The sequence below is a fragment of the Engystomops pustulosus genome, chromosome 4 (assembly GCF_040894005.1).
Source record: "Engystomops pustulosus chromosome 4, aEngPut4.maternal, whole genome shotgun sequence".
NCBI classification, from domain to species: Eukaryota; Metazoa; Chordata; class Amphibia; order Anura; family Leptodactylidae; genus Engystomops; species Engystomops pustulosus.
The window spans coordinates 48250263-48273742 of NC_092414.1; the positions used below are offsets into that span (position 1 = coordinate 48250263).

At 46.7% G+C, this 23480-nt stretch overlaps 1 protein-coding gene across 2 annotated transcripts in view; it reads right to left on the reverse strand.

The window, feature by feature from the left end:
* SAR1B (secretion associated Ras related GTPase 1B) overlaps window positions 1-23480 on the reverse strand; it is an 87982-nt gene that overhangs the window by 38015 nt on the left and 26487 nt on the right. For both annotated transcript variants that reach the window (XM_072150628.1, XM_072150627.1), the window contains exon 3: window positions 15547-15666. In XM_072150628.1, the coding sequence (XP_072006729.1) occupies window positions 15547-15666 (120 nt within the window). The remainder of the gene's footprint in view (window positions 1-15546; window positions 15667-23480) is intronic.

The following is a 23480-nucleotide window of genomic DNA, read 5'->3' on the forward strand; positions in this document are numbered from 1 at the left end:
CTAGTAACGGGTTGGACCCCCTTTTGCCTTTAGAACTGCCCCAATTCTTCCTGGCATAGATTCAACAAGATGCTGGAAGCATTCCTCAGAGATTTTGGTCCATATTGACATGATGACATCACACAGTTGCCGCAGATTTGTCAGCTGCACATCCATGACGCGAATCTCCCGTTCCACCACATCCCAAAGATGCTCTATTGGATTGAGATCTGGTGACTGTGGAGGCCATTTGAGTACAGTGAACTCATTGTCATGTTCAAGAAACCAGTCTGAGATGATTCCAGCTTTATGTATAATCAACGTTTATTAGACAAGACAAAAATGTATAACAGTACAATACAATATAATGAGGAAATAACTGTACAAGGCTGATCACGCAGAATCAGAAATATTGAAAACATTTGGTAATGGTAAATTGTAGATTAGGGGTTGGAGTTAATTTGTATTACAATGAATAAGAAGCCCCAAGGTGACAGCTTGTACAGAGTAATTATCGCAATATGGCCAACATGGTCACATAAAAAGGGAATATAAACTAACAAACATGTACATATAATATGAGAAAAAAGGAAACGAAAAGGAGGGGGGGTGGGAGGGAAGAAGGGGGAGGGAAAGGTGCGAGGAAAGAAGGGGATACACATAATGGGGGTCATTTATTAAGGGCCCGATTCGCGTTTTCCCGACGTGTTACCCGAATATTTCCGTTTTGCGCCGCTTGTACTTAAATTGCCCCGGGATTTTGGCGCACGCGATCGGATTGTGGCGCATCGGCGCTGGCATGCGCGCGACGGAAATCGGGGGGCGTGGCCGAACGAAAACCCGACGTATTCGGAAAAACCGCCGCATTTAAAAACCGAAAATGTGTCGCATAAGGACCGCTTACCTTCACCTGGTCCAGCTCGGTGCATTCCGGCGCGATGAGTTTACTTTCAGCGCAGCAGCGCCACCTGGTGGACGGCGGAAGAACTACCTTATTAAATCCCGGCCGGACCCGAATCCAGAGCGGAGAAGCCGCCGCTGGAACGCGAATGGACCGGGTAAGTAAATTTGCCCCAATGAGTGGAGGATTTGTAAGACCGAGTTCCAGCGACTGGGGAAGGGCTGTGGCATGTGCCCGCTTATGATAGGAGATCATGAAGTTCCTGAGAGTTCGAGAATGTTTCCCACGGGATCCTAGCTGTGTTCGCCTTGCCCGGGTCTGCTGAGTCATTAGCTACTAACTCCTCCATTCTACGAATAAACCCAAGCTCCTGAATCCATTCAACTATTGTAGGTGGATGAGGGCTCTTCCAATGTCTAGGAATGACTGTGCGAGCTGCGGTTAAAAAGTGGCGAAGGAGACCTTTTTTGATGGTGGAGATGGTACCGGGTATAATCGACAATAATGCTAACTGAGGAGAGGGAGTGGCACTTTTACCGGTAACCTGATGGTAGACGTCAAAGACCTTGTTCCAGAATGGCTGGAGGATCGGACAGCTCCACCATATATGGAGCAGAGTACCCACTTCCGCACCACATCGCCAACACACGTCTGAAATCTCGGGAAAAATTCTATGAAGCCACGAGGGGCATCTATACCACCTGGAGAGTATTTTATAGTTCTTTTCCTGAGCACTACATGGAAGTGGCATTTTGTGCGAGAATAGAAAGGCCTTATCTAGTTCCTCATCTGTTAGTTCCGTAGAGAGAGCTGTTTCCCAAGCTCCAATGTAGTTTGGCCTACCTGGAGTGGCATCCTCTAGCAACAGACCGTATATGGTTGAAAGAGCATGAGCTGGTGAGGAGGACAATCTGAACAATGCTTCTAGGGCCGTGGGAGACGACCCGAACGCGGTACGATCAGGGTCGGCCGCTATGTATGATGCTAATTGTCTATGTTCTAGCCATGATAGTGAAATATCAGGGTGGGAGGCCCTCAGAGACTCCATAGAAGGCAAGGTCCCATCGACCACAATCTGGCCCAGACGGGTGCCGGAAGAGGCCTCCCAACAGAGGAATCGCTGTCTACCCACGCCAGGTGGGAATGCAGGATTATGAAATAAAGGAGTCAAAGGGCCCCCCATCCTGAGTAATGTACTCTTGCTCATCAGTCCGTCCCACGTGGAGAAAAAGTATGGGGAGAATAGTGAGTGAACGAGGTCCGGTGGCCTAGAGTTAACCAGAATCCAGGGAAGGTAGTGTAGCGTAGGAGATACTAAATCGCGTTCCAGCCGGACCCACTGTTTAGTCTCTGTATTGTAAGTCCAGTCTACCAACCGCTGAACGATGGCCGCTGTATGATATAGCCGTGGGTCAGGGAGTCCCACCCCCCCCCTAGCTTTCGTTCGGGACAGCACGGAGAAGCTAATGCGACTAGAACCGCCTCCCCAGATAAACCTCCGAAAAGCGCTACGGAGTTTTGAGAAAAAAAAACTGGGGGGTCGGATCGGCAATGTCTGAAAAAGGTACAGAAAGCGGGGCATTATGTCCATCTTTAAAACATTAACTCGGCCGAACCAGGAAAGGTGGCGGCCACGGTACTGGCTGAGGTCGCTAAGGGTTCTCTCTAAGAGAGGTTTGTAGTTCAGGGCATACAGAGAGGAAAGGTCTGCTGAGATATCAATACCCAGGTAGCATATGTGGGAGCTCTTCCATTTAAAGGGGAATTGAGAGGCCAAATGGAGCGCTTTAGCCCCAGGGAGGGAAACATTTAAGATCTCAGATTTCGAGAGATTTACCTTAAAATTACTAAGGGAGCCGAATTTTGTGAATTCTTCTAGAATATTGGGGAGAGTAATTCTAGGTTGCGAGACATATAAAAGGAGATCGTCCGCATAAAGGGCCATCTTATACTGGTGGGTTCCAATTTGAAGACCGTGTACACTAGGGTTCCGGCGGAGGGCAACAGCCAAGTGTTCCATAACTATAACATACAGGAGAGGCGATAGGGGGCAGCCCTGTCTGGTGCCATTCTTAATATGGAAGGGATCAGACAGGATACCGTTAGTTCGGACCTGGGCCGTGGGGGCCGAGTATAAAGCCTGTACCAAGCCCAGGAAGCGAGGGCCAATGCCCAGCTGTTTCAGTGAGGCCCAGAGGAAACCCCAGTGTACACGGTCGAAAGCTTTCTCTGCGTCCACCGAGAGCAAGCACATCTGCTGTCTAGTCGACTTAGCCCTGGAAATAAGAAGCAGAGTCTTATTAGTGTTATCGCGTGCTTCCCTCCCTTGGATAAAGCCCACCTGATCATTGTGGATAACGGCTGGAAGTAAAGGCCCCAGGCGGTTGGCCATTAATTTAGAGAGTATTTTTATATCCATGTTAATAATGGAAATTGGGCGGTAGCTGGCGCAGATGGAGTGATCTTTACCGGGTTTGGGGATCACGGAAATAGAAGCCTGTAACGATTGCGGTGGAAGGGGGGCCTGGGAGGAGATGCAATTGAACAGACGCGTCAAAAATGGGACTAAGTCAGTCTTCAATATCTTATAGAAACGGGGAGTAAAACCGTCGGGGCCTGGGGACTTGCCCGCCGGCGTGGTTTTGATGACCTCCATTACCTCTGATTCAGAGAAGTCAGTCTCCAGGTCCTCACAACCCTCTTTAGTTAGTCTCGGAAGAGCATTATCCTTAATGTACGCTTGTATTCTCTCCAGCTCTCTGGCCCCAGCCGAGTCAGATAATGGGCCCTGCAAGTTATATAAACTTTCGTAGTAGCTCTGAAAAATTTTATTAATCTCGTTGGGGTCGTGAGTCAGTCTGTCTGAGCGGTCCTTAACCTGTGGAATATATGTACCAGTTGTACGGGGGTGGAGGTACCTAGCCAGGGCTCTCCCACACTTGTTAGAATACTCATAGAAGAAACGTTTGTTCCTATCCACAGACCTCAAGTAGTTCTGGTTCAGTAATTCCTTCAGTTCCTCACGGGTATTCAAGAGTTCATTCAATACCGCCTGGGACCCACCACTTTTGTGCTCCTGTTCTAGGGTACTAATCCTGGACAAAAGTGCTAAGGTTTTGGCCGATCTCTCCCGCTTCAGACGGGCCCCGTGTTTAATAAATACAAGTTGAAGCATACCCTTGAGGGCCTCCCACTGTATTGGAAGTGGAGGTTGTTGTCCGGAGTGAGTAGTAAGGAACTCGGCAATTTGCTTACGAATGTCCGCAAGACAAACAGAGTTCTTGAGCAAATTATCATTAAGACGCCACCGCCATGGCGAGGCATATGGGCCTGGGATATCTAGAGCGAGAGAGATCGGGGCATGGTCCGACCACAAGGAAGGAGCCACTGACGCTGCGGGCCTCCACGTAAGGGCATGATGGCTCAAAAAGAACATGTCCAGTCGGCTGTGAGACCGATGAGCCGGGGAATAATAAGTATAGTCTCTGGACTGCGGATGGAGGATTCTCCAAACGTCTATTAGTTGTGATTCCCACAAGGCTTTACGTAGCTTCCGCATTTGGGCTGGAGCCAGAGAGGGTCGTGCCACGGAACAGTCAACAGTCGGGTCCATCGGGAAATTAAAGTCCCCCCCCCATAACCACTATGCCCTCCGAGAAGTCCCGTAGCCTAGTCAGAAATCTGCGGCAGACTCGTATCTGATCTCTATTAGGGAGGTACACTGAAGCCAGCGTCAGCAGGTGACCCCATAGCTTTATTTTTACAAAAACATATCTACCCTCGGGGTCAGTCTGGGAGTCAATAACTTCGTGCTGTAGGCGCCTGTGGATAGCAATAGATGCCCCCGGGATTTAGCCCCAGAGTGAGTGCTATGGAACCAAGTCGTATAATATCTATCCCTGAGATTGGGTATGTTGTCGGTGCGGAAGTGGGTTTCCTGTAGGAATAGAAGGTCGGCCCTCAGTTTATGCATACGGAACAATATCTGGCTGCGTTTCTGAGGAATATTCAACCCTCTAGCATTGAGGGAGTAACAAGTGATCGGAGCCATAATCATGTCTAGTGCAAGGAAATGAGCTCAGTCCTAAACGGATAGGTGCGCACTGGGGGGGGGATAACAATGGGGTAGGGGGACAACAGTAGGAAAAATTCAAGGAAGGTCAAACGATGGGGAAGGGGATTCAAAAGCAACAAATAAAACAATAATAAGGCAGCTTCAAAGGCCGCTAAGGTTCTAGGGTCAAATTCTGACGAAATCGACAGAAATGAGCCTATTGGGGTCAGGTTATACCACGAGTAGACCTGCTAGTCGTGGGGCCCACTGGGAAACGAGCTGTCTATGCAGGGCGCCCCCGGGGGCCAGGGACCGCCAAGAGAAGAGAACAACAATGTACAATTATCCATGCCTTACTTTAAACAAAACACTGGCAGAGCGAACATGTATATAAGCAATCAATGTAACGGTGCAATGTTGTAATTATATAACAAGGCAGCCAACACTGGGCCAATATAAAGGATACGTTTGAGGACCGGAGGCACTGTTCCTGAGTAGGGGGGGTAGAGACCCAAGATGTCTTGGAGGGTGAGTGCAAGTCCAATTAAAGGCAAAGAGTCCTCATCTCGGCTGGGGGGGACCCTGGACGTCATCTCCTACTCTGTCAGGAGAGCGTCTCCTGCCCCTCCGGCGAGGGAATCTCTGAGGCCTTGCTGGTTGGAAGGGTAGATTGGGTGGGAGAAAAGAGGGCCAGTCCGATATAAGAACATCCGGCAAATTAAGAGCAGCAAGGAATGCAGGGAGGTCTCCAGGATGACGAAGTGCTGTTGTTAGGCCGTCGCGCCTGACCTGGAGGCGAAACGGGAAGCCCCATGAGTATGGTATATTCCTGTCCTGTAGGATGTTCAGGAGGGGCTTAAGGGCCCTGCGCTTCTGAAGTGTTAGGCGAGACAGGTCAGGCAGCAGCTGAATTTCTGCATCCCGGTAGCGTACTCTGCCAGCCTCCCGTGCTCTATTCATAATTTGCTCCTTGAGCTGGTATCTATGGACTCTGCAGATGATGTCCCTAGGTCGAGACAGATCATTCGGACGAGGGCCCAAAGCTCGGTGGGCTCTGTCGAGCTCTAATGGAGAGTCCACAGGGACCCCAAGAATGTTGTTGAATATGGCTCTGAGGGTACTGTCGATCTGCTGGTTATCGATAGCTTCTGGTAGTCCCCGCACTCTGATATTATTCCTGCGGCCCCTATTCTCGGCATCATCCATCTGCTCAGAGAGGGCCAGGATTTGTTGTGAGTGAAGAGAGATCTGAGTATCATGAGCTGAGAGTCTTTCAGTAACGGTGCGATAGGAGGACTCGTTGGTGGATACTCTTTGTTCAATCTGTTGGACTTCCTCACGCAGGCCGGCCATCTCCACTCTGTACGATTGTTCAAGGCGAGCCACATAACTCTCCATATCCTCTCTGGTTGGGATGGCTCTGATATGGTTGCGGAGGGCCCGTATGTCTGCCAGCACACCTGCTTCAAGCGGGTTGCGTTGATAATTTGAAAAAGGCTGCGGGGAGATTGAAGCTGCCCTTGTGGGCGATTTACCAAGAGATTGATCAGGATCACTGTCCTGGGTGCTGTTGTAGTATAAACGCGGGCTCCTTGATAAGGAGGACTCTGGAGGGCCAGGAGACTGTGCCATCGGTGCACTTTGATGCCAGGTACCAGGAGAGTCCGGAGAGGCTCCCGGGGAACCCCTGATGGTGCTAGCAGGTAGGTGTGGGGGCAATGAGCCTCTCTCGCCGCTCAGCGGAGGGGCCTTCAGGACCTTCACACTTGGGTATAACCCTGCATGGAGGGGGGATGTATCTGCTGCTGACCCATAAGCAGCGGCCCCCTCAGTGCCTGGGGGGTAGAACTCGGGGGTCAAGGGACATAGGTCTGTGGCCTTCCCAGGGTGGGTTCCTGTGGCCTCCTGCACTTGTGAGACCCTTATCGGGTCAAAGTCCAGAACCTCAGGGGGGATTTGCCTCTCACCTGTCGCCGCTGGAGCTGCAGAAGGGCTGTGCTGTGGAGAGGTGTCACCCCGGACTGGAGTGAGGCATGTGCCGTTCAGTCCTGACCGGAGGGCAACAAGGCCAGGAGATACTGCGTGGGACCTCTCAGGGGGCCGCGGTGGGACGTTCACGCTCAGGGCCCTCAGCACCGGAGCGTCGGCGGCCTCCTCTATGTCTTCTGGAGCCGGAGCAGGGTCGGGAGAGGACGGAGCCGCACCAGCACAGTGTGCGCGGTGTTTCGGAGACCCGGCGGAAGTGCAGGCGCCCCCCTGAGTGTGAGAGGAGGCTGCGACATCCGCCATTATGGCGCGCTCACCTTGCCGCTCCGGGCACCCGGCATCGAGTCCCTCTGCTGGCTGCGGACCACTTCCCGATGAGCAGGGAAGGGCTGTGAGGATGGACCCTTGAGGTGAGTCGTCCGGGGGGGCCAGGTCAATCAGATCCCTCGCGTCCGCTGGCGGAGGCCGCGTGTCCTGGGAGGCCTGAGGGACCATGTACCGGTCTATTCCCTTCGGTACGGGCCTCGATGGGGTTGGGGCGGCAGGCCCTGTTCCCCTCTTCTTTCTGGGACCCATGTGGGGAGGAATCAGGCAGGATGGGTATGGATTCTGTGGCGGAATCCTGGCTAAACCCGGGAGCTAAGCAAGGTTGCTTCCTTACTCCTCCATAGCCAGGCCACGCCCCCCTGATTCAAGTTTTATGACATGGCGCATTATCCTGCTGAAAGTAGCCATCAGATGTTGGGTACATTGTGGTCATAAAGGGATAGACATGGTCAGCAACAATACTCTGGTAGGCTGTGGCGTTGCAACGATGCTCAATTGGTACAAAGGGGCCCAAAGAGTGCCAAGAAAATATTCCCCAGACCATGACACCAACACCACCAGCCTGAACCATTGATACAAGGCAGGATGGATCCATGCTTTCATGTTGTTGACGCCAAATTCTGACCCTACCATCCGAATGTTGCAGCAGAAATCGAGACTCTTCAGACCAGGCAACGTTTTTCCAATCTTCTACTGTCCAATTTCGATGAGCTTGTGCAAATTGTAGCCTCAGTTTCCTGTTCTTAGCTGAAAGGAGTGGCACCCTGTGTGGTCTTCTGCTGCTGTAGCCCATCTGCCTCAAAGTTCGACGTACTGTGCGTTCAGAGATGCTCTTCTGCCTACCTTGGTTGTAACGGGTGGCGATTTGAGTCACTGTTGCCTTTCTATCAGCTCAAACCAGTCTGCCCATTCTCCTCTGACTTCTGGCATCAACAAGGCATTTCCGCCCACAGAACTGCCGCTCACTGGATGTTTTTTCTTTTTCGGACCATTCTCTGTAAACCCTAGAGATGGTTGTGCTTGAAAATCCCAGTAGATCAGCAGTTTATGAAATACTCAGACCAGCCCTTCTGTCACCAACATGCCATGTTCAAAGGCACTCAAATCACCGTTCTTCCCCATACTGATGCTCGGTTTGGACTGCAGGAGATTGTCTTGACCATGTCTACATGCCTAAATGCACCGAGTTGCCGCCATGTGATTGGCTGATTAGAAATTAAGTGTTAACGAGCAGTTGGACAGGTGTACCTAATAAAGTGGTCGGTGAGTGTATATATATTCAGTAGTCATGTTGAGGTATTACAGCAATAAAGAACTTTCTTGCCCTTTTCTCTCTCTCATGTGAAATTCAACCATTTTTAGTGTCGCAGGGTTTGCCAGATTATTAAAGACTGTGTGCTAGTCTTCAATAATCTGGAGCACTGTGCACATTAGTGAGCCAAACTGGCCCACATTACTCTTTAATATTCTGTGCCATGTACTGGGAAACTGGAAAAAATCACCAGAGAGTGCAGAAAATATGGCAACATCACTGCATTGCGTCTCACAGGTCTTTACAGTGGCCAGGAGCAGTGTCATAGCAATTTCCGGACATACGGACTGGTTATGACTGATTCCACTTGTTGAGTGCTTGATAAATTAAATCATTAGAATGCACTTTCATATATGTATGTCCCTATTATAAAAATATTAATGGTGATTAATAGATATACATATTTACATTGTGATTTTTTTATATTATGGATGATATTATGTAATGTTTGTACCTGACACCACTGTATATACTAATAAAACTTTAGCTTTATTGCTTTTGCTTGAGAAAAGTTGAGTCCTAGAGAGCCGAAATCGTAGCTGAACATACATTATAGTAAGTACTTTGATTTTTGCTTTTTGATTTTTTAAGAAAAATCTTAAAGGGGTTTGCCCATGAAAGAAAGTTCACAAATTCAGATCCACTAGTGATGTTTACAGAAAAAAATATAATTTTAATCCCCTTTTCTTTACAATTTTACTCAGTTTTGTCTCTGTTTTAGCTCCTATGAGCTCAGTGATGTCAATGTAAAATTCCAGATTGTGTCTATTGTGGGGAATTGCTCTGGTAGTTGACTGGTAGCAGTGCAGAAAGCAGGGACACAAGCAGGTTAAAAGTCCAACTTAAGTGTTTTATTCACACTTGCAAAACAGAATACAAATTCAGCCTCGACTTAGGCACATGCAAAAAAAACTTTACAAAAGTAATTCCTGCCCGGCTAGGCGCTGTCTAACACATTTGGCGGACCCTAGCTATCCGGGTACCAGGCTGCCTGGCACTCGCTCTTGGCCAGCAGCAAGACAGGAGGCCCTCAGTTACCTTTGCTGTGAGAATGCAATCTCGCTTTCAGCTCTCCAGGTAGGGCCTCTCCTACTGCTTCTGGCCTGCAGACTAAATCAGGCCCTAACGAGACCTGTGACCTGCACCTATGGACTATACAAAAGCCCAGGACCAAAGCCCGGGTGGAGTAGGAGTCCCACTACCAGCCTACCCCTACTCCATAATAAGCAGGCCCAGTACGGACATTACAAATGTGTCTGTGTTAGCTAGGCCAACACAGACAAAACAGACTATTCCTGCTTATCATGTCTGTATTAACCCTTGGGTTACTGCAGACAAACCCAGGGCTTTTACCACATGCATTTCATCTGCCTGTAAGACAGATAGCGGTTTTCCCACACAACACCTCTCACTTTCTCACATACCCTCCCCCTCAGTTCAGACCCACCGGGGCGAACTCCTGACATTAAGCAATGCGTTCGGGACAAGGCATCCGCATTGCCCTGTAGCTTCCCAGCTCTGTGCTCCACCATGAAACTGAAATTTTGGAGGGACAAGAACCACCTAGTGACCCTGGCATTCTTCTCCTTAGTTCTACTCATCCACGTGAGAGGAGAGTGGTCAGTTATGAGACGGAACTGTCGTCCCAGCAAGTAGTACTGTAGGGACTCTAATGCCCACTTTATCACCAGACATTCCTTCTCTACGATACTGTAATTTTTCTCTGCTGGCGTGAGCTTCCTGCTCAGGTAGGTAATGGGGTGTTTCTCGCCATTCACCTCCTGAGACAGGACAGCTCCCAGTCCTACATCTGACGCATCTGTCTGCACAATAAACTCTCTCTTGAAGTTTGGCGTAATGAGAACGGGAGATCCACACAGCGCAGACTTCAATGCCTGGAAAGCACCTTCTGCTTGTTCATTCCACCGCACCATGACAGGCCTTTTACCCTTCAGCAGGTCTGTCAGGGGAGCGGACATGGTGGCAAAGTTTGGTATAAACCGTCTGTAGTACCCGACAATGCCCAGGAATGCCCTGACTTGCTTTGTGCTCACTGGTTGAGGCCAACCCTGTATAGCGTCAATCTTGTTGACCTGAGGTTTAATTATACCTCGACCGATCACATACCCCAAATAGTGTGTCTCCTCCATTCCTAGCACACACTTCTTGGGGTTTGCGGTCAGGCCTCTGCCCTTAGCGAGTTCACTACGGCCTGTACCTTGGCCAAGTGACTCTCCCAGTCTTGACTGTAGATGATAATATCATCTAGATAGGCGGAGGCATATCTCCTATGTGGCTTTAACACTATGTCCATTAACCGTTGAAAGGTAGCGGGGGCCCCATGAAGCCCAAACGGTAACACAATATAGTGAAAAAGGCCCTCAGGGGTAACAAAGGCTGTCTTTTCTTTAGCCCTATCAGTCAGGGGTACCTGCCAAGGTACCTTTAGTTAGCTTTAATCCTTTAGTCCTTTAGTTAAATCCAATGTGGTGAAGTACCGAGCTCCCCCTAGTCTCTCAATAAGCTTGTCCACCCGGGGCATGGGATAGGCATCAAACTTAGACACCTCATTCAATTTTCTAAAATCGTTGCAAAATCGCAACGTCCCATCCGGTTTGGGAATTAGAACAATTGGACTGGCCCACTCACTTTTGGACTCCTCAATTACCCCTAGCTTCAGCATCTTCTGAACCTCCTCTGATATGGCCTGTCTACGAGCTTCAGGGACTCTGTACGGCCTTAATCTTACCCTTACCCCTGGCTCAGTGACAATGTCATGTTTAATTACAGATGTGTAACCAGGCAACTCTGAGAACACATCTGTATTCCTTACTACAAACTCTCGAGCCTCTTGCTGTTGTCCTTTGGTAAGGGTATCGGCTATTCGCACCCCTGCATCTGCTACAGGCTTATCTGCAGCCTGTGAGGGTATCGCAGGAGGTGGACTAGCCAGAACCATCTCTGTATGCAGACTTTCTCTGTCTTTCCAGGCCTTTAACAGATTAACATGATAAGTCTGCTCGGGTTTTCTCCGTCCGGGCTGACGTATCCTGTAGTTCACCTCTCCAATTTTCTCTATAACCTCAGACGGTCCTTGCCATTTAGCGAGAAACTTACTTTCTACAGTGGGGACTAGCACCAACACACGATCACCGGGACTAAAGCTCCTTACTTTTGCTGACCTGTTATAAACCCGGCTTTGAGTCCTTTGTGCCTCCTCCATATGCTCTTTGACAATGGGCATGACGGCCGCCACCCTGTCCTGCATATCTGCGATATGGTCTATTACACTTTTGTGGGGGGTGGGTTCTTGTTCCCATGTCTCCTTGGCTATGTCCAGGAGACCCCTGGGATGTCTGCCATACACTAACTCAAACGGTGAGAACCCAGTAGAGGCTTGTGGGACCTCTCGGATGGCGAACATTAAATATGGCAACAGTACATCCCAGTCCTTCCCATCCTTGTTCACCACCTTTTTTAGCATACTCTTTAAAGTTTTGTTAAACCGTTCTACCAATCCATCCGTCTGAGGATGGTACACAGAGGTGCGTAACTGTTTAATGTTAAAGAGCCTACATAGCTCCGTGGTGACTTTTGACATAAAAGGAGTCCCCTGATCTGTGAGGATCTCCTTGGGAAGTCCCACCCGGCAGAACATGGCAAACAACTCTTTAGCAATTAGTTTCGCCGAGGTGTGCCGTAATGGGATGGCCTCAGGATATCGGCTAGCATAGTCTATGACTACCAGGATATGCTGATGCCCCCGAGCAGATTTAACCAAAGGACCGACCAAATCCATGGCGACCCTTTCAAAGGGTACCTCAATAATGGGCAGAGGTACCAACGGACTTAGAAAGTGTACCATGGGAGCATGCACTTGACAATCAGGGCAAGTTTCACAATACCTTTATACCCTATCATACACTCCTGGCCAGTAAAAACGCTGCAAGATGCGTTCCAGAGTTTTTGTGGTACCTAGGTGCCCTCCCATCACATGCTTATGGGCAAGGTCTAACACCATCTGACGATATGGCTGAGGTACCATTAACTGCTCCCGGGTTTCACCATGGACCTTATCAATGCGGTACAATAACTCCTGATTTACCACCACACAAGGGAACAACTTATCCGCACCTGGGTGCTGAGGTACACCATTAATCTCTACCACATTTTCTCTGGCGCGGACCAGAGTGGGGTCCTGGAGTTGTGCAGTACCAAAGTTGTCACGGGATACCTCCAAATCCGACAACTGTGGTCCTGTCACTACCTCCTCAGTTTCGCCTGCCATAACATCTAGGGGAAACATTACACTTCCATCTTCTGTGGGGGTCACCCCTACGGCAGGAACTCCAGAGTCTGGGTCATCAGGCTCGGGTTTAGAGATCTGACCAGACAACACAGGAGAACAACCCCCCAACTCTTGGTTTCCCCGCCATAGAGTCCAGAACATGGGGAAGTCCCGTCCCAAAATAAGATCATTGGGCAAGTTCTTGACAACCGCGGCCTCATGTAGTGTCTCTCCACAAGAGGTCTGGAAGTTAATAACTGTGGTGGGGTAGTCCTTTACATCCCCGTGGACGTACAGGACACCAATTGTGCGCCCTGTGACTGTCTTGGGGTCTATGAGGGTCCCATTAATCAAGGTTACCCGACTGCCTGAGTCCAGCAGGGCCAACGCTGGATGCCCTGCCACAGTCACCCGGCACAGGTGGCGCTCATCAGCAGAGTCTAGTAGCTGTGTAGACAGGGGCAGTATAGAGAGAAACCCTTCTGGTGGAACTGCAGTCCATGGGCTCTGAGGAATTGGGGCAATGGGCTGCAATATGACCTGGCTCATGGCAGGTCCAACAGGTGGGAGCCTCCCCCCTCCTCCTCCCCTGGGGTACTTCCCGGACATTGGGCGTTGTCCTGCGCCGGGTATTTGTGGGTGACACGGCCTTCGGTGCCTTAGGGCCTGCCTGGGTATAAGGGGCTTTCTTTGTTAGGGCCTGGGTGGCACAAAACCTCTCCACCAACCCCACCAGCGCCTCGGCATCAGACGGGTCCCCGCGTCCCACCCATTGTTGGATCTCACCCAGCAAGGCCCTCAGGAAACGGTCCAAAACAACCTTCTCGACCATCTGGGCTGGGGTTGATATCTCCGGCTGAAGCCACTTGCGGACCAAGTGAACAAGTTGGTGCATCTGCCCCCTCGGTGGTAGCGCCTCCTGGTATCTCCAGCTATTCACTCTTTGAGCACGTAGATGCTGATCCACTCCTAGTCAGACCAAGATCTCTGCCTTTACCTTGGTGCAGTCCCGGGCATCCTCCTCTCTCAGGTCGTAGTATGCCTGCTGGGGATCAGCGACGAGGAAGGGGGCCAACACTTCTGCCCAGTGTTGCTGTGGCAACCTCTCTCGGGTGGCCACCCTCTCAAAGCCTGTCAGATAGGCCTCCACATCATCCTCGGCGGTCATCTTGGTCATAGCTTTGCGGACCTCTTTCCTGGCGTCCTTCACCGTCATTGCTGGGACAGTCCTTTGCTGAGCAGCGGTCAGGGCTGTTATCTGCTGGAGCAGCAATCTGTTTGTCTCTTGCTGCTGCACGTTGGACTGGACAAGCTGCTTGATTAACTCCTCCATGGCTGTGGCTTGCAGCTTCAGTGCTGTCAACTTCCAGGACATGCACTAGTGTATACTTTGCTGCACTTTGCCCGCTCCGATCCACCATGTGTGGGGAATTGCTCTGGTAGTTGACTGGTAGCAGTGCAGAAAGCAGGGACACAAGCAGGTTAAAAGTCCAACTTAAGTGTTTTATTCACACTTGCAAAACAGAACACAAATTCAGCCTCGGCTTAGGCACATGCAAAAAAACTTTACAAAAGTAATTCCTGCCCGGCTAGGCGCTGTCTAACACATTTGGCGGACCCTAGCTATCCGGGTACCAGGCTGCCTGGCACCCGCTCTTGGCCAGCAGCAAGACAGGAGGCCCTCAGTTACCTTTGCTGTGAGAATGCAATCTCGCTTTCAGCTCTCCAGGTAGGGCCTCTCCTACTGCTTCTGGCCTGCAGACTAAATCAGGCCCTAACGAGACCTGTGACCTGCACCTATGGACTATACAAAAGCCCAGGACCGAAGCCCGGGTGGAGAAGGAGTCCCACTACCAGCCTACCCCTACTCCATAATAAGCAGGCCCAGTACGGACATTACAAATGTGTCTGTGTTAGCTAGGCCAACACAGACAAAACAGACTATTCCTGCTTATCATGTCTGCATTAACCCTTGGGTTACTGCAGACAAACCCAGGGCTTTTACCACATGCATTTCATCTGCCTGTAAGACAGATAGCGGTTTTCCCACACAACACTTCTCACTTTCTCACACTATATACAGACACTTCATGGTTCTTCTGTTCTATGAAATGCTGTGTTCCGACCATTTGCTTAGATTATCACGGTACATGTTTTATCTACTAGTATCTGACACATAGGAAAAGAGAGATGACACAGATCAGAGATGATGAGATCCATGAAATGGATATAAAACACAATGACACTCCCAGCTCTGCTAACTGACAATAACACACACACATAGTGAGTCCCTCCTGGATAAAGACCTTATCTTGCCTGTAGATCATAGAGAAAGTTTCTGCACTCTGCTGCTTGCTAGCAGGAAATGTCTGTGTCTAAGCTGTTCTTATAATGCAGGGGGGAGGCGCAGGAGGCAGAGAGCACATCAACCATGCAGACAAAAGAAGCTATTCATGAGAATAGACTCTGACCATAGTCAAAAGATTTATGGTGGGATCCAGGGGCAACCAAAATTGTAAACAGCAATACTGATAGAATTAGATTTGTGAAATTATTGTGCTGTATTTTGTGTTAATTACAGTGAATTAGAAAATGTGTTATCCTGAGGATATTTAAGAATCTTGTCTTCATGGGCATACCTCTTTAATACTAAATAAAACAAAACAAAACAAGTTACTTCACAGAGTTTTCATACTCACTTGGGTGAAGTGTAGGAACATACTGGCCCATTCTTCCATCTTTAAGCATCTGTAATAAAGTAGTTTTACCTGCGTTATCCAATCCCAAAAACACTAATTTACCATTTTTCTTATATAGACCTGTAAAATAAAAGAAAACCTATTGTAACTGATATATTCTGTATTTAAAAGTCCATGTTTAATTAATGGTGATGGTAATGGTTAATCTATGGTTTCATATTCATTTAAAAAAATTGGATTTTATCCTCCCCCATTTATTGGACTTCTTGTTTTGGGTTGCACATTTACTAAGCAGTTTGCACCAGTACTCTGGCATAGACTTCACTTAAATATATGTGCAAATTGCTTGTACATGTATTAATGAAGTGTTTCTGCCAGTATTGTGTCGCATATTCGCAAAGTCCAACATAATTATGGCTCACGCCCATTATACTGGATGCATCCGAAAAAAACTGGTGCAGAACAGTCGGTCCACACGTTTTTTTTTTCCAAAGGCCACCACAGTTCTGTATGTGGGGGGGGAGGGGGGGGGGGCTAGTTTGAGTAAATTTCATAATACCACTGGAAGAGTAACTTTTACATTTTCTGGTTTATTGTATGAGGGAGACTACAGTTCAGGTTTGTGACACTGCTGGCAAGGATCCTAATTCTAGAGCCCAAGGTAAATAAAATATTTCTTGCGGAAGACACAGCTGACTGGTTCATTTACCACTGCAGAAGGCTTAAAGCATGTAATTCTTGGGTGTTACTACTACTACTACTACTGTAGAGTAGTAAAAGAAGTAACTTCATAGTTTTGGTCGAATTACCAACTTTCACAGGTTAGGCACTCACGGACTTGGAACCCAAACCAAGGTCACTATTGACCTGCATAGTTCTGGTCGAACTACCGAATTTCACAGGTTAGGCACCAAGTTCCTGGGTTCAGGTTCGAGAAAAAGTTTGAAGCTGTTTAGCAACCACAGGCATGTAGGCATGCTTGTGATTAGCTGGACTGGACAAGTGACTCAGCAGTGTAAGAGCAGGGTCACACATCCAGATCTGATTACATGTAGCCGACAGAGCTAGGGAGAGCTTCTTGTTCATCATAGGTTCAATCAGCTAGGCAGAGACCTGTGAAACAGCAGTAATTGCCCTGGCCAGGGCACTTAGATGTATAGCAGAGGCTGTTATTATTAGTGACAGGTGGAAATCTAAAATAATTGCTGGCACTCAATTGCATCAATGCAGGGATATTCTTACTGATTATAGAAGATTATACAGCAATACAAACAGGATTATTAGGATTCACTGTACTGTACTACAGCAAGATCTTGAAGGTAATGTCTCTGTAAAGTGTTCAGCTCCAGAAAATCATCACCAATCATACCTTGATTGCAAACTTCCTTCTTTCAGTGAATAGCGCACATAATTAAGTGGCTCAGAAAAGTAGTATTATTACAGAATTATTATGAATCAGACAAACTTTGTTGTGAGTAAAAAGCGCTAAGTAATAAGTGAATCAGAAAAACTTTATTGTCAGTAAAAAGCGCATAGTAATGCATGAATCAGAAAAGTTTTGTTGTCAGTAAAAAGCGCTTAGGAATATGCAAATCATAAAAGTTGTGTTGTCACTAAAAAAGCGCTTAGTAATAAATGAAGTAGAAAAACTTTGTGGTCAGTAAAAGCGCTTGGTCAGCTATGATGCTATTAACCTCCTCTAAAGCTGTTAGAACAATTTATGGCTGGGATAAATCTTGCTAGCCTGTGACCTTTTTTGCAGACTTCGAGGGGACCACATGCAGATCATCCCCCACCAGACCTCCATCAGGATTTTGAGACAAAAAGACCATTTAAATATTCCTGAACTCTCTCCCTCATTAACACTTTCTCAAATACTGAAAGACCCTACGGACTAATTCATAGTATCATAGTTTATACCAAAGGTAGAGAACCTATGGCTCGGGAGCCAGATGTGGCTCTTTTGTTGGCTGCATTTGGCTCTTAGACAGATCTTTGATAAATAGTGATGGCTGCTGCGTGTATCTTAGACTGGTTAATGGACACAGGCAGCGATGTTACCGCTGCCTACGTCCTTTGTGCGACCCAGGTGCCATCGCCACCATCGTCTAAGCCTAGGTGAAAGAGAAGAGCATGGGAGCGATGAGGAGCTGGCTGCAGGGAATGCAGGTAGGTGAATATTCTTTTTTTGATGTGACTACCAATTTTCTGGAAAGCATGTGCTGTGGCTACCAACCTACTTGGGGGCATGTGCTGTGCCCACCTATCTACTGGGGGATATGTGCTGGGGCTACCTATCTACTGGGAGGCATGTGCATGTTGTAGGGCTCTTACGGAATAACATTTTAAAATATGTAGCGTTCATGGCTCTCTCGGCCAAAAAGATTCCTGACCCCTGGTTTATACGGTTGAAAAAATGTCCATCTAGTTCAACTAAGGAACGGAATGGATGCGGAAAATTGTTTCCTAAATAGGGGAAACAATTCTATATAACATAACTGTCAATGTTATTTAGGTGTAAAAAGGCATCTTGACCCTATTTGAAGCTCTCTGTTGTCCCTACTCTGACCAGTGCCTGAGACATATTGACAGACTGCATTACACTACAGTCTCTGGTGTCATCTTCAAAAATAGTGGAGTATTGGAAAAATGTCTAATCGAATCGTACACTAGGAGCCCAATTCTGAATTTTTGTTAACAAGGTCTTAAAGACACAACACGTTTTGGGGTGAAATCCCCCTTTCTTAAGTGAAAAAGACTGAAATAAAACAATAAATATTCTCAGGCACTAGTGGTAGCAGACCCACTGGACCACCGCATACAATGACATATGCCAACACCTGGGAGCGGAGTCCAAGTTTCACACAGTTTTCACCAGAGCCGACCACAAAGCGGTTAGACTACCACCAGGTCACTCCACGGTGCGACTTTGTCCGCAGTGGCAGGCAAGGCAAAGTACAAAGTCGTATAGCAGAATCATAGTTGGGGACAGGCAGGAGGTCAGGACAGGCAGCACAGGATCGAAGTCGGGGAAATAGCGGAAGGTCAGCGGAAGCAGAGGGGCATGGGTCGCAGGGGCCCAAGTTAACAAGGAAAATCACAAAAAATATTGAATAGATGAGATAAATATATATGTATATATATTTTTTTTTTTTTTTTTTTTTTAAGAACATATATATGTATTAAAAACTAGACAAACATCTAAGAGTATATGGCAGTGATGGCGAACCTTTTAGAAGCCGAGTGCCCAAACTGCAACCCAAAACTCTGCTTATTTATCGCAAGGTACCAAGCAAAAATTAAAGCAGTAACTTATTGCTCCCTGTTCAACAACACCAACACAGTAGAAAGATGGAAAATTTTCATCATTTTAGCTTCTTTCCAGTTTCCCTCTGTACACAGAGAATCCTGGGGCCAGCAGGAGGTCCTCCAAAAATAATTCGACCCTGTCTAATTCTCCCTCTTCCTACATTCCCAAGTAGCGAAGTAAGTGTCAAAATATTAGTGAAAGCATCATCTTTTAAGTTGCTTGGAACTGGAGGAAGATTCTTTGAGTCTTGTCTGGTGTGCTGGGGAGATGGCCTGAGTGCCCACAGAAAGGGCTCTGAGTGCCGCCTCTGGTATATGGTATGGTATAAGGGACTTAAAACAAATGTATCCCACGGCTATCAGCATATACCAAATGGTAGACTGTATATGATCCAAAATAAAAACATGCTAGTAGGTATATGGATGACTGTAAATATGGTTCACCCAATACCCTTCAGAGGCAATAATATCTTATCTTTGGTCGAGAAAGAATTATGCTGCATTAACTCTAACATCCAACTCTCATATAATTTGACACATCAAGAAAGAACAGCAATTAAATAATTGATGGATAATCAATGTAATTCGTTGTGCAGTTGCATGAGGCGACATTGTCATTCAGGACAAGATTTGGGTACAAGATTTGTCTCCAGTTTCGCAAATTTGTATATTTGTACTGGTTATATGGAATGGTACTCAAGACAAAATCCAGTCTTTTGTTACTTTCATTAATATAAACATCTTGGGCCTAGCGTTTACCCAAACCACCTTGAAGACAGAGAGAGTGTTTCTCAATTTACATCTTCTAACGAAAGACAACAATATCAGGACAGGCCCATTCTTCAAAAAGGTAGACAGCAATAGCTTCCTACATTTTAAGAGTTCACCAGGGACGATTCTAACCTTTTTGCCCCCCCCCCCCTCACCCTGTATACACATGTCTATTTAAATGTTTGTTTCCACACTCTTTGTGTATAGACAATCAGTCACACACATGCCAATATTTATCAATTGTTTACGTCATGAGTATTTTCTCCCTCTCTGTTAGGTGGAGGATACAACTCACTCCAAGACTCGAGGTGCAGCTCAGCCACCATCACCCTGTTCCCCCTTCTTCTCTGACCTGCAGTAATATCCTGCATTAACATAGAGGGGGAGGAGGGCTCTAAACAGAATATGAACAGGGGCAGAATAAATGGCAGCTATTTATCCTCACTTTTCCCCTGGTGGCCTGGTCTATAGAGTCTATCCATCTTTGGGGTAGGTGGAAATCGCGTAACCCAATAAAGAGTAAAGCTAATTTCGGTTGTAATGTCGCTGAAGACCCAGTGAGTGTGTTGATTATTTGAGCAGTTGTTTGCCAAAGGTGAAATATTCTATTACATGACCAAAGTGTGTATAGTAGATCCCCTGTATCCGCACTCTCTCCAACATTCTTGGGGTGTCGATGGAAAAATCAAATGTAGCCGAGTAGGGGTATAATACCATCTAAGGGCTTTCTGATGGTTTGGGATCTGAACATCTGGTAGATGTCTGAGGTGGCCTGTTGCCACTCTGTAGGAGAAATTGAGTGTGAATGCAAATAAAGTAATAAATGTAATTAGAGTATATGAACACAATTATTGCCATGTGAAGACTGTCTTTGGTCATTGACATTGTACAGCTCTTTGAATGACAGCTGTAGCTGGACTCTGCAAGACTCATCCTCCTCACTAAAGACTATTTTTTTATTTAGTTGCACATTTTAGCTTTATCATCAGCTTTATGTAAAGGACATATATGGCATCATGTGTTCTCTTATGTCATCAGTCACATGTGTATTTAGATTGTGAGGGGCAGTCCCAGGATTTCATTATATATAATAAAGTTTATTTGAATGCTCTGGGGGGAGGTGGATAGAGCACTGAGCAAGATGTGTCACCTGTGTCTCAGTCTCTACCCCCACCATCTCCCAATGGGGGGATGACTCTGTTCTCTTTGTATGTCTGTCAGTCTGTCTGTCTCAGTCTAACACCCACAGATAAATAAGTGTTAGTCATTGCAACAACATGAGCTATCTAAGTCTTTGCTCCATTTCTTTAAAGGCGTTGGCAGGAGCATGGTGTTTTCATTGTTGATGAGTTTATAGGTCAGACCTATGGTATTTATCTTGTAATGCTTTAAGTTGTTCTGTGGCGATAGCGTTGGGGAGAATTTGGGATTTGGAGTTGTTAACTTTATAATATCCCACCTTCCCGTACTCTTCTAACTGTTGGTATACATGGTGCAATGAGGATGCTGGTTGGGTATTAATAATTATTATATCATCAGCGAATAGGCCAATTTTGTGAGAGACTTTATTAATTTCTCCTCCCTTTATTAGGGGGTTGCATCTTATGGCCTCTGCCAGGGGTTCATTTGAAAGGTTAAAAAATATAGGGGATAAGGGACAACCCTGGTGAATTCCGTTTGTTAGTGGGGAAGGGAGGGAGAGAGCACCATTTACAAATGGCATTTGCACATGAATATAGAGTCTGAATTGCTGAATATATAAATCCTGAGAATCCAAATTTGCGTAGAGCCGAGAAGGCAAACCACCAGTTGACCCTGTCGAATGCCTTCTCTGCATCCACTGTCAGGAAAGTAACAGGGATTTTATGGTGTTCACAGTATTGCATCAATGATATGATTCGCCTAGTTTTGCATATAGTTTGACATCACTGTAAAGTAACGACATTGGCCTAAAATTGGCAGGTTCTGTAGGGGGTTTTCCTGATTTTGGGATTGTTACAATTGTAGTCGCCAGTAGGTCTGGTGGAAGGGTGCCTGATTTCGCTGCTCTGTTGTATAGTTTTAAAAGGTAGGGGGCTAACAGGTGGGATAATCTTAGGTAATTTTCATTTGAATATCCATCTGGGCTCGGTGATTTGTGTTTAGGTAGAGTTTTTATTGTTTTGAGGATCTCGGGTAGGGTGATTGGCTGGTTGAGATCTTTTAGCTGGGATGGGGAAAAGGAGGGCAGCTTTAAGTTAGTTAAGAAAGAGTCGATCTCCTCCTGAGAGGGGTTTGGAGCTGTTGGGTCATCCCTTAGGTTATATAAAGTTTTATAGTAGTCTTTGAAGGCATTGGCGATGTCTCTAGGGGCCAGAATGCGTTCTTTGGTATTTGGGCGGTTAATATAAGGGATTCTTTTCTTTTGAGACAGACTTTTGATTCTAGAGGCTGCTTTGTTATCTTGGGTGTAGAATTTTAATTTAAGCTTTTTGAAATTATGGTCATGTTTTTCCATCAGGATATTTCTAAGACGAAGTCTCTCCTCTCTCAATAGTGTAGCTACATTGGGGGATTGGTTGGCATTGTTTAGTGACTCTAGGTGGTGGATCTTGTTTGTGATGTTTGTAGTCTCTTTTTCCCTTTCTCGTTTTACTCGCCCCCCCAAGTCTTGAAATCTCGTCTCTCACATATACTTTGTGAGCTGCCCAAAGTGACGTTATGTCAATGTCGTCTGTTGTGTTTAGTTTGAAATAGTCGGTAATAAAGGTCTCAGTTTTTTGTGAATGGAGGTCATGAGCTACCAGAAAAGAGTTAAGTCGCCACACCTAGTCATTGTGTTTGGGATGCTGGTCTGAAAGTGTAAGTGTGATAGGACCAACTTACACCAACTTACACTCTGACCAACTCATTGTTCCAATACTATCGGCTTCAATCCTGTCCAGTAAAGGTTTTTCTACTAGGAAAAAGTCTATTCTCGAATACATCTGATGTCTGAGCGAATAGTATGAATAATCTCTTTCATCTGCATGTCATGTTCTCCAAACATCAAATAGAGAATGTGACCAAATTGTTTGGCCCCGGCTAGGTCGGGGATGGATAGTTGCTGATGATGTGTCGGTAGAGGGGTCAGGGGTGATATTGAAATCGCCACAGATTAGGAGGGAACCACGTTTTATCTTGGAAGCTATTCTGATTATTAGAAAAAGTGGATTTGTCTTTTATTGGGAGCATAGATATTGACTAAGGTCAGATCTATATTGTTGACTGTACATACAACAATTATGTATCTGCTTTGTATATCTACCAACATTTGGTGGATTGTTACCGCTATTTCTTTTTGGAAAAGGAAGAGGTTATAATCTCTGGGAAATCTTTGTGTTATAAGGGAGGAGGCGAGCTGCGTGATACATGGGTTTCTTGTGCGCAAAGAATGGAAAATTTTTGTGCTTTGGCCTCACGCCAAAGTAAAGACCGTTTAAATGGGCTGTTGAGGCATTGAGGGAAAAAATTTTTGGGCCCATGGAATTAGTGGTGTTTGTCAGTCGGTGTCTTTGGAAGTCTAGCTAGAAAACGCTTGATTTGGGAGCAACCTGTTTCACCTGATCTCTTTATATGTAGTTAGTAAAACAGAAAAAAGGTTAGTTACAGACAACAATTTAACAAGGTAAATACAATGTTATTCTTTTAGGTACACTTATAGGTACTCAAAAAATGAGAGGGGTAGTGCGGATATTGCATAAACAAGTATCAGCACAAAACTGCACTTTAAAAGTAGGGAATAACGGACTAGATCCTGTAAACAGAGAGATTGTTACCATAGTAGGGTTATAGTCCCTTTTGTGATGAGGATCACGTTTGTTCAGGGAATATGT